Genomic DNA, 15,628 nt, shown 5'->3' with positions numbered 1-15,628 from the left:
AAAACATTCTTGAAATTATCAGGGGCTGCTGCTCAAGATTTTTAGTAAGGTTTAACTTAACATCTGTGTAACATAGAAACTTCTGAGTTAGAAAATCAGATAGAACATCAAAAACTAATACTAGTAGAGGCCTGACTAGAATGCCAGATGAATATTTTTTGTTATAATCATGTTCTGCATTAAATAAAAAAATTTCATCAAGATTGACTAGGAAAAAATTGAAAAAAAGTTAGATTGAAGCAAGAGAGATAGGGATGAAACATATTATAGGAAATGTGGCTGCACTGCCTATATAAATAAACCTAACCAAATGTTTTCTTTACTGTTTTTATGTTATTCTTTACCTTAGCTTTTCCAACATTGAGCTCAAAAGATAAACTTTCTTTTCCTCACAATATGGTGGTTTGTTCTACAGCAAAGCTACCTCCAGCTTCAAGTACACCACTAGTAGCAACAGAGTGCTGCGATTCCAGTAAGATATTATAGCTCCATGGTGCCAACTGGGGATGACTAATATAGCCCAATAATCCAGCAGATCATTTGGCTTTAAATTCAAGTTATTAGATTGAATGTTTACACTTACCCAAGTTTTATATTTTTATCTTCTGAATCTCTTTTCTCAATGAGTTCCTTAATATGAGCTAAGAGACTGAAATAAAGAAACAATGTACATAAAATTTATAAATTTATTTATTTTAATTTTTAAGCTACTTACTAATTAATATGATTAGCTGTTACAGTTATCAAGTGTGAATGAACTTCTGGAGAGTCTTCAAGATCTAATTTAGCTATAGATTTAGATAGAGTAAATAATTTTTTGCTATTAGCATACTTTCTACTTTGAGAACTAAAATGGGATAAATCTTCTACTAATATTTCAAACATTTTATCTAATCCTTTAGAGATTCTGAAAATATTGTAGTAATTGAAAAAATTATTAAAAATCCTATACATTGAACAATTTACATTAATATTTTCACCTATATTAAACATTTATAATAGTTACTTTTGAACTTTTGGTGTATAGCCTTTTGCCTTCATTCCTATATTTCCACCATCCCATAACTGTCTCTGTGAATGAGGCAACCATCCTAACCCAGGGCTTAAATCTAATGGTGATTCAGTCCAAATATAACTGATAAGTTCATTTTCAAGAATTTCTATTTGTCTAATAATAAAATATAATCCATTAATAAATTCTTTAAAATATCTCTTCTAAGCAAACAATAATTTGCACTTACTCTGGCTTTGTACTTTTTAAATCCTCTAATGTTTTATCAATATCATTTATGCAAACATTAATAGCTTCTTTCAAATGAGAAGAAATAATTGCCTAAAAAAAAACCAAAATAATATTTCCTCCTCCTCATTACAGTATCTACAGTTCATATATTGTTATTACTTACCTTAATTCTGTTGATAAAAACAGGTTTAAAAAATGTATCCCATACATCAACATAAGAATTTAGTATATGCTTACATGTGTCAGACCATTCTTCAGATATCTACATACAGAAAAAATTTATATCCAATTATTGCATTATGAAATATAGCATAGTCCTATAAAAATTAAATACAGAAATGAAAATTCAATTACAATATTAAATATTTAACTAATCACAATAATCATTTAAGTAAAATGCTAAATATACCCAACATTTGCACAGTAGCTTGTAAACCAAAACTAACATTTATATGGAAAATAGTAGAAGTTCTAAGGTTTCATTTTTTATTGGCCATTATAAAATGCATGAAAATGAAATTTCATTCTTGCATCACTTCCATTATTAACTTCTTTGATCCCAGTGTTTTTTATAATTAGTTTATTGAAGACAATAAACTTATCTCAATAAAATCTCATATTAAAGCTTACTTTTATTTCTATTTAATTCTTTGTACATTTCATGATATAGAGTTACATTTTATGTTTGATGCAAAGTAAAGACCGTCTTTCTAAGCCAGAAAGCAGATGCACAGATTATGAAGTCAGGTAGAATTAAGTGACTTTGCAAGCAATAGCTGCACAACTTACAAGAAACATTGATTACAAAAACCTGGTGTTTATTGTTATTTATAATTACAAAAATGTTAATATCTGCTAACACAGTAATTGCACAATTTATTCTTCAATATGCAATTCTTAAAAATTTCTGTGCTATTGGTTTGCTTAGAGGAAATTATGGTTGAGACACAGTACAAAATGGAGAATCCCATCTCTTTGAATGATGTGTAAGTTGAAAGTAGCAGTAAATGGCTGCAACATCATAATAGAATATGCTGAAACATTAATTTTATCAATGAAAATACTTAATTTTAAAATAAAGTACTGAAAATATTTTCATAACATTTTTTATTTTATACAAATCTTTTGTATAAAAAATTTGTCCCATTTTTTGACTGCAAAATAGTGTAATTCAAATACTACATAAATTGAGAGTTAGATATATAATTCAGCATGTTACTTTTCAAATAGTTAAAAATATATATATTTTTATAATGATTAAAACTAGTATTACATTAATAAATTTATCTACTTATCATCTCTTAGAATTATATTGAACATAACATACACAGAAGTTCATTAAAATTAATTATTGTTAAAATTGGTTCATGTGATTTTAGAAAACTGGAACAAAACATTTCTATATGCAGGCTAAATAAAACAAAATAATACAGAAACCTATAAATCATCTAAACATAATGCATAAAAATGTCAGTCTCATTACATTCAAGATTAAACAATTTGGTTCTTTTAAATATCAGATAACATTCATTCTATCAAGTATTTCATCTCATAAATATCAGTCAGCATTTGTTGTATTGAATATTTCATCTTGTAAATAAAGAAGAGAAATAAAGGAAAATAGCTCATTATATCAAACTTTTCTACATTAAGTACTCATAAATCAAAGTCACAGTATTTTTTTAATGCTTCAAAAAATAATTAAATAAAATATTAATAAGTGAATTGTTCATTATATTTATTCATTAGTAAGTTAATTAATACTGATTTAGAGAAAACTTAATTTGTAAAATTTTGTTTAATTACCTCTTCAAGCAGTTCAATTACTGCTTCCTGAATAGTTGCAAGTCCTTTAATTGTATTAATATATTGTAACTGTTGTTCCAATCCAGAATGTATAACTTGAATAGCTCTAAAAAGTAATAAAATTGTTAAAATGTTTATGATTACATAATTTCAAATAACTATTATATTCATACTTCTGAATCCATACATCACACACAGTTTTTAACTCTTCTTCAGTTGCAACAGATAGAGTAGTTTTCAATCTTGGTCTAAATTCTAAAGTAAAATGAATTAATTATATTTATAATTAATCAAGTAATTTGTATCATTATAGAATTACATAAATAATGAAAACATTTTAGAAAATAAAAAACCTATTAGATAGCATGTTTAAGGAAAAATGAAATCAGATTGGGCTAAGATAATCTTAGAAAATGCATTGGCTTATGTACATTTTAATCATTTTAATTTTTATTTTAATTTTATGTATAATGGTTTATTTCATAAAGCATGATGTGTAGTGTCATTCTCCAGTATTTGATTGTATTTTTTGAAATAAGTGTTAGGTGTATTTTATGTATGTGCAATCTGCATAATAACCACAGATGCTGTCAAATGCTTTCCTATAATCTATGTATGCCATGTACAGTACAGATTTTTGTGTTGTCTGTGTATTTATCATAAAATGAAAATCTATGAGTAGCTGTTATTTGCATTCCATGTGGTTTTTATAACAGCTGTTTGTTGTTCTATGAGAATGTTGTGTTGTTCAATGTGCTGGTATATTTTGTAGTGTTGGAAGCATGTGATAAGTCTGTATTGTGTAGACTTTAGTGTTGTTATTTTTGACTATCATCTATGTGATGTTCGAATGTTTGGCACACTTTGTGGATTGCTGATTGTATATATAAAAACGTTTGGTTAATTCCTTGTGCAGCCCACCAGTAGAGTCAAGTAGTCCTGTTCCCTGAACACTGGGAGTTTGATCGTGAGTTCGTGCCTCACTTGGACAGACTGGCCATGTGGAATTTTCCACATCTGTAATGCCTGAACAGAGACCAGTTATCCTTAAAAAGACCCATAGGCATCACCCATAAGCAGATCACTCAAATGCTGCATTGTGATAACTTAACAAACAAACAATTCCTTGTGCAGAAATGTAAATTTTTTGTACCAGAAACTGTAAATGTTACCTTATGTATGTAATCATGAAACAAGAAAAAACTACACACAATCACATGCATAGATGGTGATTTTCCACAGACATTTTGAGGACCCATGATAAGCAGGAAAAATTTTTTACACAGTCAGATGGAGAACATATAGCATGAGGATATCAGGAAAACACAGCTAAGTAAATCAACAGTCAACTTTGTGAAAAATGCTTGCAAAAAACTAGAGGTAATTTTCTGACCTAGGTGCAGAAAATTGAATCTCTATTGCATGTGATCATGGGTTAATGCCTACAGATTAGGAAAAGCTCTACTCCATTTTATTGCAATAAATGTGGTAGAAAAATATTATGGCAATAAAATTGCTGTAATATTTCTCTACCACAAATTTTCTTGGAATTGCAATGATAACAAATGCAATGTGAATAAACATATGTAAAATATAAAGTTTTTTTTTTATATCCAATCTCATAAAAGGGAAAAGATAGGTTTTTTTAGAGCATTTGTATAAACAACAGAGCAATAGAAAATTGAGAAGACTATACATTCTGTCAATGGCAGAAAACTTGAGATAAAAGAACAAGAGTGTCCCATTGAATTCTGGTTTTTACAGATTTTACTGTATATAATTTTGTAAACACCTTTTTTTTTAAATATTATTTTAAAACTAAAGTAACTAAAGTAATTGCATTAACTATTAATCAATGAATTTATTTTAGTTACTTTATTCTACATTTCATTGTAATAAAGAATATTACCTGTTATTGACATAGGTAAATATTTGAGACTGTAACATGTTTCAATATCCAGCAATGAGAGAGGTCCTGTAATATAAATGTTGTTATTATTATTGTTAAAAATTTTTTAAATAAACTTTCATTTTAATATATTATAACAATTTTACCAGAATTGTTTTTGTTTGTAATAGCATGAAGTTTTTTCACTAATAAACTAATTTTTCCTTCTGCAAATAATTAAAAGCAATTTATATAATTAAGAATAGCATTCAGATATTTATTTATCACTACTTACCTTGATAATTAGATTCATTTATGTAAGATGGATAAAATATTTTATTTGCCAGATAAAGTGTACTGGTAAGAAGAGAAGTTAAATTACAAGCTTGTGTCTTAGTTGTTATTTCTGAAAATTTTAATTTGAGAAATGAAAAAAATCTGTCAAATTTTCCTTTTATATAAAATATTTTTAATTTTCTTACCTTGATCTTGAATTTGGAACAATTTTTCAATAGCTTTCTGTAAATATATTTACATGTTAAAACATTTCGTAAATTATTGAAATTGTAATAAAATAGGAAATATTTAATCTTACTAAACGTCGTTCAAGAAACATATTGAAGATGTCGCTTGTCATTACATCAGTCATTAGCATAATACAACAGAAGTGCTCTGTCATCTGAAAAAGAGTTATATAATTACATTTATATATTTTAAAAATTAAATTTAAAAGTTTTTTTTATTACAAAAAAATTTATAATTAGCATTCTTGTTTAAAAATGTCCTTCAAAACTTTTTAATGTTTATCAGTAATTGTAAATATTCGAAACAAAATTGATTTTATATAATAAAATTTAATTTATTGCTAATAAGTTACTGTATAGTTTTTGTAATCAAATTTGTAAAAATATTTTTAAAGCAAAAATAACTACATTAAGTTAATTCTTATCTCAAAAGAAATTTAAAACTTACTCCATCTATGACATTTTCTGTTTCCATACTATTTTGGCAATTCTGCAAAAAAAAATTATTATTTTTTCATTAAATACGTGAGCATACTGAAAAGTATTGGCTGTCACTTTAACAGAACAGCAATGAAACAACGTAAATTAATAAAACAAAATTTGAAATGTAGCTTTACTATTTATTTACAAGATTACATAATTATCTTTCAATATAATTTTCTCTATCTTAATAGACTTCTGTGTGTGTTACAAGTTTGCAAAGTCTATCATTGAAAAACTATGGAGTTGTTGAATCCACTGATATACTGCAACCTTCATTTTCTCACCAGATTTGAAATGTTTACCCTTCAGGTGTTCTTTCATCTTTGGAAAGAAGTTGAAGTCATTTGGAGTATGACCTGACTGGATGTGGGAACAAGGAAAATCAATGGTAGCAGCAGTGACTCTGCTGGTGTATGGCATGGCAATGTCAAGCTGAGAAACATTTCATCAGGTCTTTGTTTTTTTCCTCTTGATACAACTTTTGAATATTTTAGAGTTTCAATATAATATTCAGAATTGACTATGGTCTCTTTTCTAAAATCTCTGCCAACACAACCCTTTGAATATTCCAAGATGCAGTCAACATACTCTTTCCTGCTGAAGGTTATTTTTTGAATTTTTTAGCTGTGATGACTTCATGAATGTACTCCATTTGGACTGCCTTTTGCTTTCTGGGCACTAGTGGTGAACTATATTTCTCCAACCAATTTTTTTTCAAAAAACTTCACCTTTATCTTCAACTCTTTCCAAGAGTTCTTTTAAATCAAACCAATTCAGCCTTCATTTCATCCAACAATATGCACAATATCCATCTCACACAAACTACAATATCCAAGAAATGTGATTATGTGGTCTACTCCTTTAGAGATGCTTAATTCAAAAATGTTTAAATGCTTAATTGTGATTCTTTTTGTTTAATTGCAAGAATTTTCATAGATTATTTTTTCAATCACTTTTGATAGACTCATATGTTACAGTTGTAGGCTTCCTTGATTATGGTTTGTCCTTTTTCCAGTTCTTTACCTTTGAGTCTTAATAGCAAACATCTCAAGAGTTCTCACATTGACTCACTGGTCTCCATAAATAGCTTGGAATCTTCAACAAATGTCAATTGGTGCCAACATTTTCTACTGTAAGAAATTAAAAAAATACCCACTTCTTGAAACAAATGTTTTGACAGATCACCATTTTAATTCATACTAAACTGCAGTCTGCCAAATTGAAAATTGGAGGTTACTGCAAACTACCAGTCTATCAGTTTTAACTGGAAATAATCATTTTTAACTAGAACAACACAAAGAAGACAAAACTTTTTAGCCCATTCTCACAGAAATAAATATTTAATATAAAATTTTAGTCACTTACTTGAATAATTACATTATGAAATGAAGTAATTGCCATCCATTGATCATTAATTATTGGAAATTTAGAATTTAAAGAAGAATCATCAAGTTTATGGCTAGGATCTAACAGTAAAGAAGCATGTGTGTGACATGCTAATAAATAAAGAAGAGCACAATTCAAGTAATTTTTATCTTCCGTGTATGACCAAATCTAAAGAATATAGCATGTTATTAGAAACAGATTGGTTTAAAATTGTGTATTTAAAATTTTAAATCACCTTTGTTGGAATGTCCATTAGGATTTTAGTCTGAGCAGCAATAGAATAAGTAACTGCAAATTTTTGTTTTCTAAGAAAAAAATGTGATCAATTAAATTAACTTTTTAAAAATATCATTTAATGAAGTTATTTTTTTCATTACCTTTCTATGGTTTTTTCTGCAGCTATTTTTTTTATTCCAGATTGAATATTACATTGTTGAAATTGTACACAATGCTCCTGCATACTACTAATGTGTTTTGTAACCTGTAATTATTTTTTAATATAAAAATTTATGGAATTAAACATCTATATTAAAAGACTATACTAATAAAATCATTTTAATTGTAATTGATAAAAAAATAAGTAATTTTATTATTATTAATATTTTATTATATTAATGATATATAGATATGAACAGGAAGCTTATAAATAAACCATCATTTTTAAAAAACGTAAGATTTATTAACTTAAGTGTAACTTAAATTTAATTCTTAACATTCATTCTATAAGGAATATTCCTTTTCCATATTTTAATAACCACAAACTTATTTTTTTATGTTCATTATTTTTAGATTAAAGGAAAAACTCTTAAAGAACACATACAGGTTCTATTAGAAGTTCTTTATCTATTGTTTTTAATTTTATAATCCATTTTTCATTATTGACCTATAAATACAGTACGTTGATAGTTCTCATAAAATTTAAGATCTAAATCTTATGAAAATCTAATTCTCTAAATGAAGTACTAAAACTCAACCCCAGATTATAAGTCTGCGGTGTCAACTTCCATTCAGTTAAAATTGAACTTTTAAATTTTATCTTATGCAGAGTACATATTGGATAAATTATAATGCTTTGATGCTTAATAATATGGCTGAACTGATAATGAGTAAAGGATACATTTTATGAAATATCTGTAGGTATTATATTCAATGAGAAATTGGTATTAACATTTACTACATTGTTATGTCTACATAACGTTATATCCTGAATTTTATTACAAAAGTACCAAAGAAATCTAATCTATCAGTTTCATATTTTTTCATTAAGTTTTCTATCAGATCTGTGTGTTGTTTCAATCTTTCTTGGTAACGAACATGATCACTTTGGCACTATACAAAATATGCTTTAGATAAAGAACAGCAAGTTAAATGGAAGGAATCCTCTCTACTATGTTAATTTAATTAATTCAACTTTTCCTCCTTGGAACAGCAGACTTATAGCAAAGTTTAACAAACAGCTGCTTAACAAGATATCATATGATTTTAGATCATATTATATCAATGGATATGATTGCTTAGTTAAAAATTACTATACATTGTATTATATTTAAGTTGTTATGGTCTACTTCCTTTTCTTTTTATAATTATACTGTTTTAAAAAGCACAGAGTCTGAAATATGGATCAAATTTCAAAAGAATAGAATACATTTTTAAGAAATTTGTTCAACTGATAATCAATGAAAACAAAGGCCTTTTCAAATAATGATCTGAAGATGAGAATCAATCTTGAAAACATTAATCAAAGTGTTACAAAAACTTTTTTATATTATGAGTTTATTTACTTTAGTTTGATTTAAATAAAGAAGTCAGAAGTATATCACATAAATTAATATGTTTAAATGGAAACAGTCCCCTCTTATAGCATACATAATTCTGATAGATGATTTTCCATTTACATGAAGAGAAAAAAAAAATATTCAGATATACAGTATTCTAGAGCTTTTTTATAGCATTTTCATATATCTATACATTAAAATTTTTTTTACATTTTATGAACATATAAAATTATTCATTAATACACTTATAAATTTTTTTTCTTATATTTATATAAAATAATAATTTATGGTAAAAACTATATGGAAATTTATATATCAAAACTTAATTTACAATATCACATGATTTATTAATTAATATATTCTCATCCTTTCTAGCTTCATATAGAAAATTTTATTTTCATCAGCATAAGATATGCAAATACTTATGACAGCAAGACAATTTTATTTCATTTTTGTTCCATACTGTCATAATAACCACCTCATAAGATTTTACCATTCTAACTGGTAACATCTGTAATACAACAATCAATCGATAATTATTATATACAAGAAATTGCATAATGTGAATTATTTAAAATTATGTTTATAGTATTAAAACATGCTCGAATCAGTCAAATTAATAAAGTTATAATAACTAGCTGTTATATTTTGTTCTGTTATTAAAAATTATCTATAATATGTGGATTTATTTTTGATATTTGAAAATAATTTATAGTGAACATTAATATAAAAGAGACTTACATTTTCAGCTATTGATTTCATATCAGTAATTGTATCAGCAGTTTCCATTAAATCTCTATATCTTTCACTAATTAAAAAAAAACAACAAAAATGATTATAAATATTCATAGACATATAATTTATCCACTAGTTTGTATAAGAAAATCTGAAATTCAACTCACCCAACCATCTGACGCAACTCTTCTTTTTTCTTTTCAATTTCATTTCTATCAAAATATAAATACTTTTAAATATATGAGAGAGAAATCACACCTAACCAATGTTAAAAAACATGTATTTGTTAAAAATTTCAAGCACTTTTGAAGACATACATAAATAAAACATAAATGTAAAGTTTCTTTTTTTAAACTCAGTTAAGGTACAAGGTTGGAATATTAAATATTCAATAAAAATTAAAACAGCATAATGAAAATGCAATGTATGCAAAATTATCAACAAAAATATAACTCCAAAGTGTGTAGAACAGCTACAAAGTGAATTGCTTAAATAATTTTATAAATGCATAAATGCAGAATATCAATGGTAGGGGTATTACAGGGTTAAAATGACACAATGTAAAGATTTTTCCCATAAGAATAACATTCTTTTGTCATAGCACTATCTCAGTAATCTAGTATTAGCCCAAAGAGGCATGTAGCCATGCTCTAATATAGGCGGTTCTCTACTTTCGTACACATTTTGTACTTCCAATTTTTATTGCTATATATGGCAAAATGTGCGTACTTTCATGTAATGATTCTCCTCTTCTCACGAACTATTAGTCACTAGTCCCTCCCCACCTCTCCGACATCAATCACATCCATTTTCAGTATCAGAGGTTCAGCTTGAGCATGAACATCTTGAGTTAGCCTTCATGCATCCTGACAAATTTTTGATCATGGAAGAATATGATCCCAATGGAGAGCATATGTCTCATGAATGAAAGGCAATAGAAAAAAGACACAGCATGTTAACAGACCTCTTTATCAAGAAAAGAAAGAGAAGAGTATAATTCAATTATCTCTTGACAAATTTTTAAAGAAAACACCAGATACTAATCAATAAAAATAAATATTTTGAAAACCCTTTTGGATGTTTTTACATTGCTCTACTTTCGTACATTTCAATTTTCATATACATTTCACGAACCAATTATGTATGAAAGTAGAGGACCGCCTGCACTCTTTTTGAAAGCTTAGTTGTGAGTTTATTATTGGCAATATCCTCTTGATGTTCTGCTATCTGAACTTGCAGCATTCTGAACGTGGCCCCAATGCACATTAATGTTGTTCCTGAAAATGGATGCTGCAACAGAATTGCATACACCCCCGATTTTTCATATATGGCAACACTGTCCCTATCTTTTCATAACAACCTACATAAGGCTGGGAAACAATTGGTAAAATGAGGCCATGAGTTCTAAAGACACAGGCAATGCGTAAAAATAAAATGCCCACAAAAGGAATTGGTGGATGAATACTTTTAAATATAATTCTCAATAATACTCAGTCTAATTTAAGACAATACTTACTTTAATTTTTTTTGTATTTCTTGTATTTCTTTAATAGTATATTCTTGAAATAACGTATCAGCACCCACAGAAGCAATCTTCATTTTGATTATCTAAATAATCATGTTATTATTATTAAAAAAATATAATTCAAATTAAAAAAAATCATATTATATTGTCATGTCATACGTTAGTCAAATAATTAAAAATCTTTAAAAGGGCATACATAACATTTCTTTTTAATTGAGTAATTATATGTTGTCAAAATTACAATATTAAATTAACAATTACAAAGTTAATGTTTACTTTAAAAATATATAACTAGCAGATAAGCCCAGCATTTCCAGGGCAAAAATTAACAGCAGCAGAAATTAAGATTATTAGATTATTTTATACTACTAACCCTTCTATTATATTATATTATAGTATTTGATTTATATAACTATGAATGTTATCTTACATAAGAGTTCATTACACCAAGTGACCAATCTAACACATTTAAAAATTTTTTAAATTGTGTACAGTAAAGGAATAAAGAATTGTTAATTTAAAATGTGTTAGATTGGTCACTCAGCGTGATGAACCCTTACATAAGATAACCTTTGTACTTATATACAATAGAGCATCGATTATCCGACTTAATTGGAGACTGGGGTTGGTCGGATAACCGAAAAGTATGAAAAAATACATTATTAGTATAGTGTATTAGGCCTGGTTTAAATACTAGCCTCCCTTTCATAGTCGAGCCAGTGCTGCCAGCTAAAACATGCAAAAATTTAATAAAAATAATATTAAAGCAGCCAAGACATAACCAAACATTGTAGCGCCACATCACTAGCAGACATTTGAATTTGCAGACTAGAACGCAGTCGGTGAACCGATAAGTCGGTTAATTGGAGGTCAGATAATCGATGCTCTACTGTAAATCAAATACTATAATATAACAAACGTTAAAATGAAAATTATATAAAGAGTTTGGTTGTTTCAGTCTACCGTTGTCATCTTTATTGCGATACTTGGATGGTATGAAATGGCACAATTTCATTGGTCAGGTAGAAAGCAATTGAAAATATGATCTTAAATTTTTTCAGATATCACATTTTTTCCTAATGTTAACTCTAACAAACTGTTCCATTCACAGCCAAATATCAAACAATGATCTGGCAACCAATCAAATTTTGCAAAAATAGACCAAATATTTAAACTCAGCACCATGGAAAACCACTTAAATCATATTTTGTGCTGACCAGTGATCTTATATTATGCAACTTTCCTATTCAAATGCCATCATACCAATGGTTTGATAGAAAAAAAGTACTGCTGCAGAAGGGGTTGAAGTTAATTCGATAAAAGTAGTAGTTGACCTCCTCCCAGGAAAGGATGGTCAATAACTACTAATATACTGGAAGAGCCATAGTCACGTGACCGACTGACATCAAAGCAAGGTCACACAACACAATTTGTAAGCATCCGCCATCCAATGTGCTACTCAATGATGTAAACAAGGTTAGGGAATGGCAGTTTCCAGCATGCAGAGTCAATAAGTAATCCGACAAGTTTTTGCTTATAGCTTTTATTATATGTGTTGCCCCCAAAAATCGCTATCCATTTAGGACATGTCTACTAGTGTAAATTAGGAAAAAACACACTGTGTACAAAGAGTAAACTTTTATCAAAATGTGCAGAGAACAGCACAAAGAATATAAATGACCATAAAGTCTGCATGCCAATCAGAAGCTCATTCTCTATTGAGCTATGAGCTTAACTCCAATTTAAGGTTCTCCTTCTTAATGCTAAATATCTCTCTGTATAGCATTAAGGAGAATCTTAATGTGAAATAAAGGTCAATGTTCACCTAGGTAGCCCCAATAGCGGTATAATGTTTAACAACTTTCCCACGTGACCATGCCAGCTTCAAGTAGCCCACTTGACTGTTCGTGGAATACTTGATGTTATATAGTTTTAGCAAGTGCATGCCTACATGCAAAGCACAGAGGATAGTGGGTAGACTGATAAATGTTAAGACTGATCTTCAGAGACGAGTCAATTGTGGGGGTGGTGTGATTTATGTAAAAAATACAAAATAAAACGCCGATTTCGCTAAAAAAGTAGTGAAAACGACCGTCGCTCCGATAACGGAGGTACCGCCAATGGGGCTACTTAGGTGAACATTAATCGAAATAAATTTGGCAATTTCATGAAACATTTATTACACTGTATTTTCCATGTTAATTCTCTGAAATCATTAGCAAAATGTATTGTAATACAGCATGTTAATATTCCCCAAAACTTACGTAAGATTACCTGGATCTACAGTATATAACCGTAAACTGTTGCTATATTAGCTAAAGAAAATATTTAGTTATTCTATAAAACCATCTCGTAACTCAGAAATATAAATTCTCTGCATAACTTTTCAAAACACAAGCCTTCACACATCAAAATAAAAATATCCACCTGGCGGAGAGTTTTGTAAATGAAAAGAAAATACGAAATTATGACGTGTACGAAAATATTGTCAAAATTTTAGTTTATTTTGTTCGAAAAATAAAAATTAATGTTAAATATTTCATATAATAATGTATAATATAATTTTTATATATGTTTCTGTCGAAAAATTCACTTTTATCATTTCTGTATTTAAAAATACGTACAGTAAATGATTTTGTAAATATGTGGAAGAGGCGTATAGATACCTTATTCAGGGACTGGGTTTTAATCTGGTCGTAACTTCAAGAACTTTTTTCTGACTTACGTATGTCAAGCCGTGTATAATCGTCCTTATAATGGACTAAATTGATGCCTGCTAGACAGTCCAATATAAGTCGAGCGAGCGGTTAAAATGGCAGTCTACCGTTCTGAAGGACGCGGGATCTGAATCCAAACGGGTCGAAAAATTCCTAGGGATTTTTCGACCCGTTTGTGGGTTGTTCGTCCGGATACGTCGAGTCCCGTCCTTCGTCGCCCATTGTGGGCCTAGCCGCATCCATAATGGGCTTGCTAAAAAAATTCCTATTAGTGCCCACAGGGCAGAAAGAGTTGGGAAAAACAGTCCATATATACACACACGAGAAACACATTGGCTGGCTAAGACTGACCATAGTGCCTCTAGCGAAATATATCCAGTGAACTCGTAATCGGTAAGGCGAATTAACAGGTGTTAACGAAAAATTAGGAAAAAGTTATGTTTTGTTTTATTCAAATCAAAATTTAAGCTATAATGATGGCTTTTCTTCGTTCTCGCTTTCCAAGAAGTTGACCACTCATTACTAAGTGTAAGTCCGCTTGATCGCTTCGCTAGTAAGGCTGTCGCCAATTCTCTCTGCGACCAAGTGTATAGACGCTAGTTAATATTTTCTCCGCTTGTGGCGCTGATGATCGGTGACTTCCATCATCAGCGTTTCGGTTTATACATTAGAGGAGTTGGGAGACGTCTCTGCATTTACGTATATTCCTCATTAATGCAAGTTGAAAACTTTTGGAAATTAAGAAACGAGCTGCTGCAAACGATGTTCCCTAGTTCGTGAAAAAAAACATGGAAATGCTTCGAAAAAAAGTGAAATAATAATAACACAGTATTTTTCACACCTTTATTTTAATATGACGTTTTTAGGAAGAAATAATAACCGAATATTATTGGCACGGAAAATACAAACTTTTCCATACTAATACCATTTAATGATCTCTGTTCGATTCTTAAAGATACCAGTGCTTAATCGTTAATGTAAATATTTTTTTTTTTTTTTTTTTTTTTTTTTTACTCGAAAAGTACGTAAACTTAGCAAAACTAGATCACTTACAGTTTATCCTGTCTACTATGAAAAATTTCAAATCGGACGATACGACCACCTCATACTTTTGTCGAGGGAAGTAGTGGCGTATGTAAATTCGAAAGCAGCTCGGAAAATTAATTTTTAGAAAATTTACAAACGTATTACGCTGTTGATTGTAGAAGATGCCGTGGAAGAACAAACCTACCTTAGGATAAGCTATTATGAAGACAATATATGTAAATTCTATAGGCACTTCACATCACTTGTTAAAAAATTGAATAATTAAATAATTTCTGGATTTAAATCGTCTGTTTCTTTATTTAAGCTTTTACGAATAATATTTTAATCATTATTTTAATAAAATACGTCATAATTTTAACCACAAACACAAAAAATGAAGTTTAAGCCGATCGTCTACTCGCCATTCTAGACGTAGCAAATGCCATTACGACCGTATAGAATTGCCAGATGGCGGCGCACGTCCGTCCGCCATTCAGGTTTTGGGCTGAATACTGACGTC

At 28.8% G+C, this 15,628-nt stretch overlaps 1 protein-coding gene across 3 annotated transcripts in view; it reads right to left on the bottom strand.

The window, feature by feature from the left end:
* The window catches only part of Cog1 (conserved oligomeric Golgi complex subunit 1), a 48,941-nt gene extending 35,164 nt beyond the window's left edge, over positions 1 to 13,777 (bottom strand). For all 3 annotated transcript variants that reach the window (XM_067281169.1, XM_067281168.1, XM_067281170.1), the window contains exons 1-20: positions 13,640 to 13,777; positions 11,357 to 11,448; positions 10,008 to 10,052; positions 9,847 to 9,913; positions 7,708 to 7,811; positions 7,566 to 7,635; positions 7,310 to 7,498; positions 5,910 to 5,951; positions 5,533 to 5,616; positions 5,420 to 5,456; positions 5,233 to 5,343; positions 5,105 to 5,164; positions 4,959 to 5,024; positions 3,223 to 3,304; positions 3,050 to 3,155; positions 1,407 to 1,505; positions 1,242 to 1,333; positions 1,007 to 1,168; positions 716 to 907; positions 584 to 649 (exon numbers count right to left, since the gene is read on the bottom strand). In XM_067281169.1, coding sequence (XP_067137270.1) covers positions 584 to 649; positions 716 to 907; positions 1,007 to 1,168; positions 1,242 to 1,333; positions 1,407 to 1,505; positions 3,050 to 3,155; positions 3,223 to 3,304; positions 4,959 to 5,024; positions 5,105 to 5,164; positions 5,233 to 5,343; positions 5,420 to 5,456; positions 5,533 to 5,616; positions 5,910 to 5,951; positions 7,310 to 7,498; positions 7,566 to 7,635; positions 7,708 to 7,811; positions 9,847 to 9,913; positions 10,008 to 10,052; positions 11,357 to 11,439 — 1,757 coding nt within the window. In that variant the 5' untranslated portion in view covers positions 11,440 to 11,448; positions 13,640 to 13,777. The remainder of the gene's footprint in view (positions 1 to 583; positions 650 to 715; positions 908 to 1,006; positions 1,169 to 1,241; positions 1,334 to 1,406; positions 1,506 to 3,049; positions 3,156 to 3,222; positions 3,305 to 4,958; positions 5,025 to 5,104; positions 5,165 to 5,232; positions 5,344 to 5,419; positions 5,457 to 5,532; positions 5,617 to 5,909; positions 5,952 to 7,309; positions 7,499 to 7,565; positions 7,636 to 7,707; positions 7,812 to 9,846; positions 9,914 to 10,007; positions 10,053 to 11,356; positions 11,449 to 13,639) is intronic.
* Positions 13,778 to 15,628: the final 1,851 nt, after the last annotated feature.

The sequence above is a fragment of the Centruroides vittatus genome, unplaced genomic scaffold, assembly GCF_030686945.1.
Source record: "Centruroides vittatus isolate TY-2023 unplaced genomic scaffold, ASM3068694v2 contig_911, whole genome shotgun sequence".
NCBI lineage: Eukaryota > Metazoa > Arthropoda > Arachnida > Scorpiones > Buthidae > Centruroides > Centruroides vittatus.
Note: the sequence above shows the minus strand (reverse complement) of the source record. Positions and strands in the feature narration are given on the sequence as shown.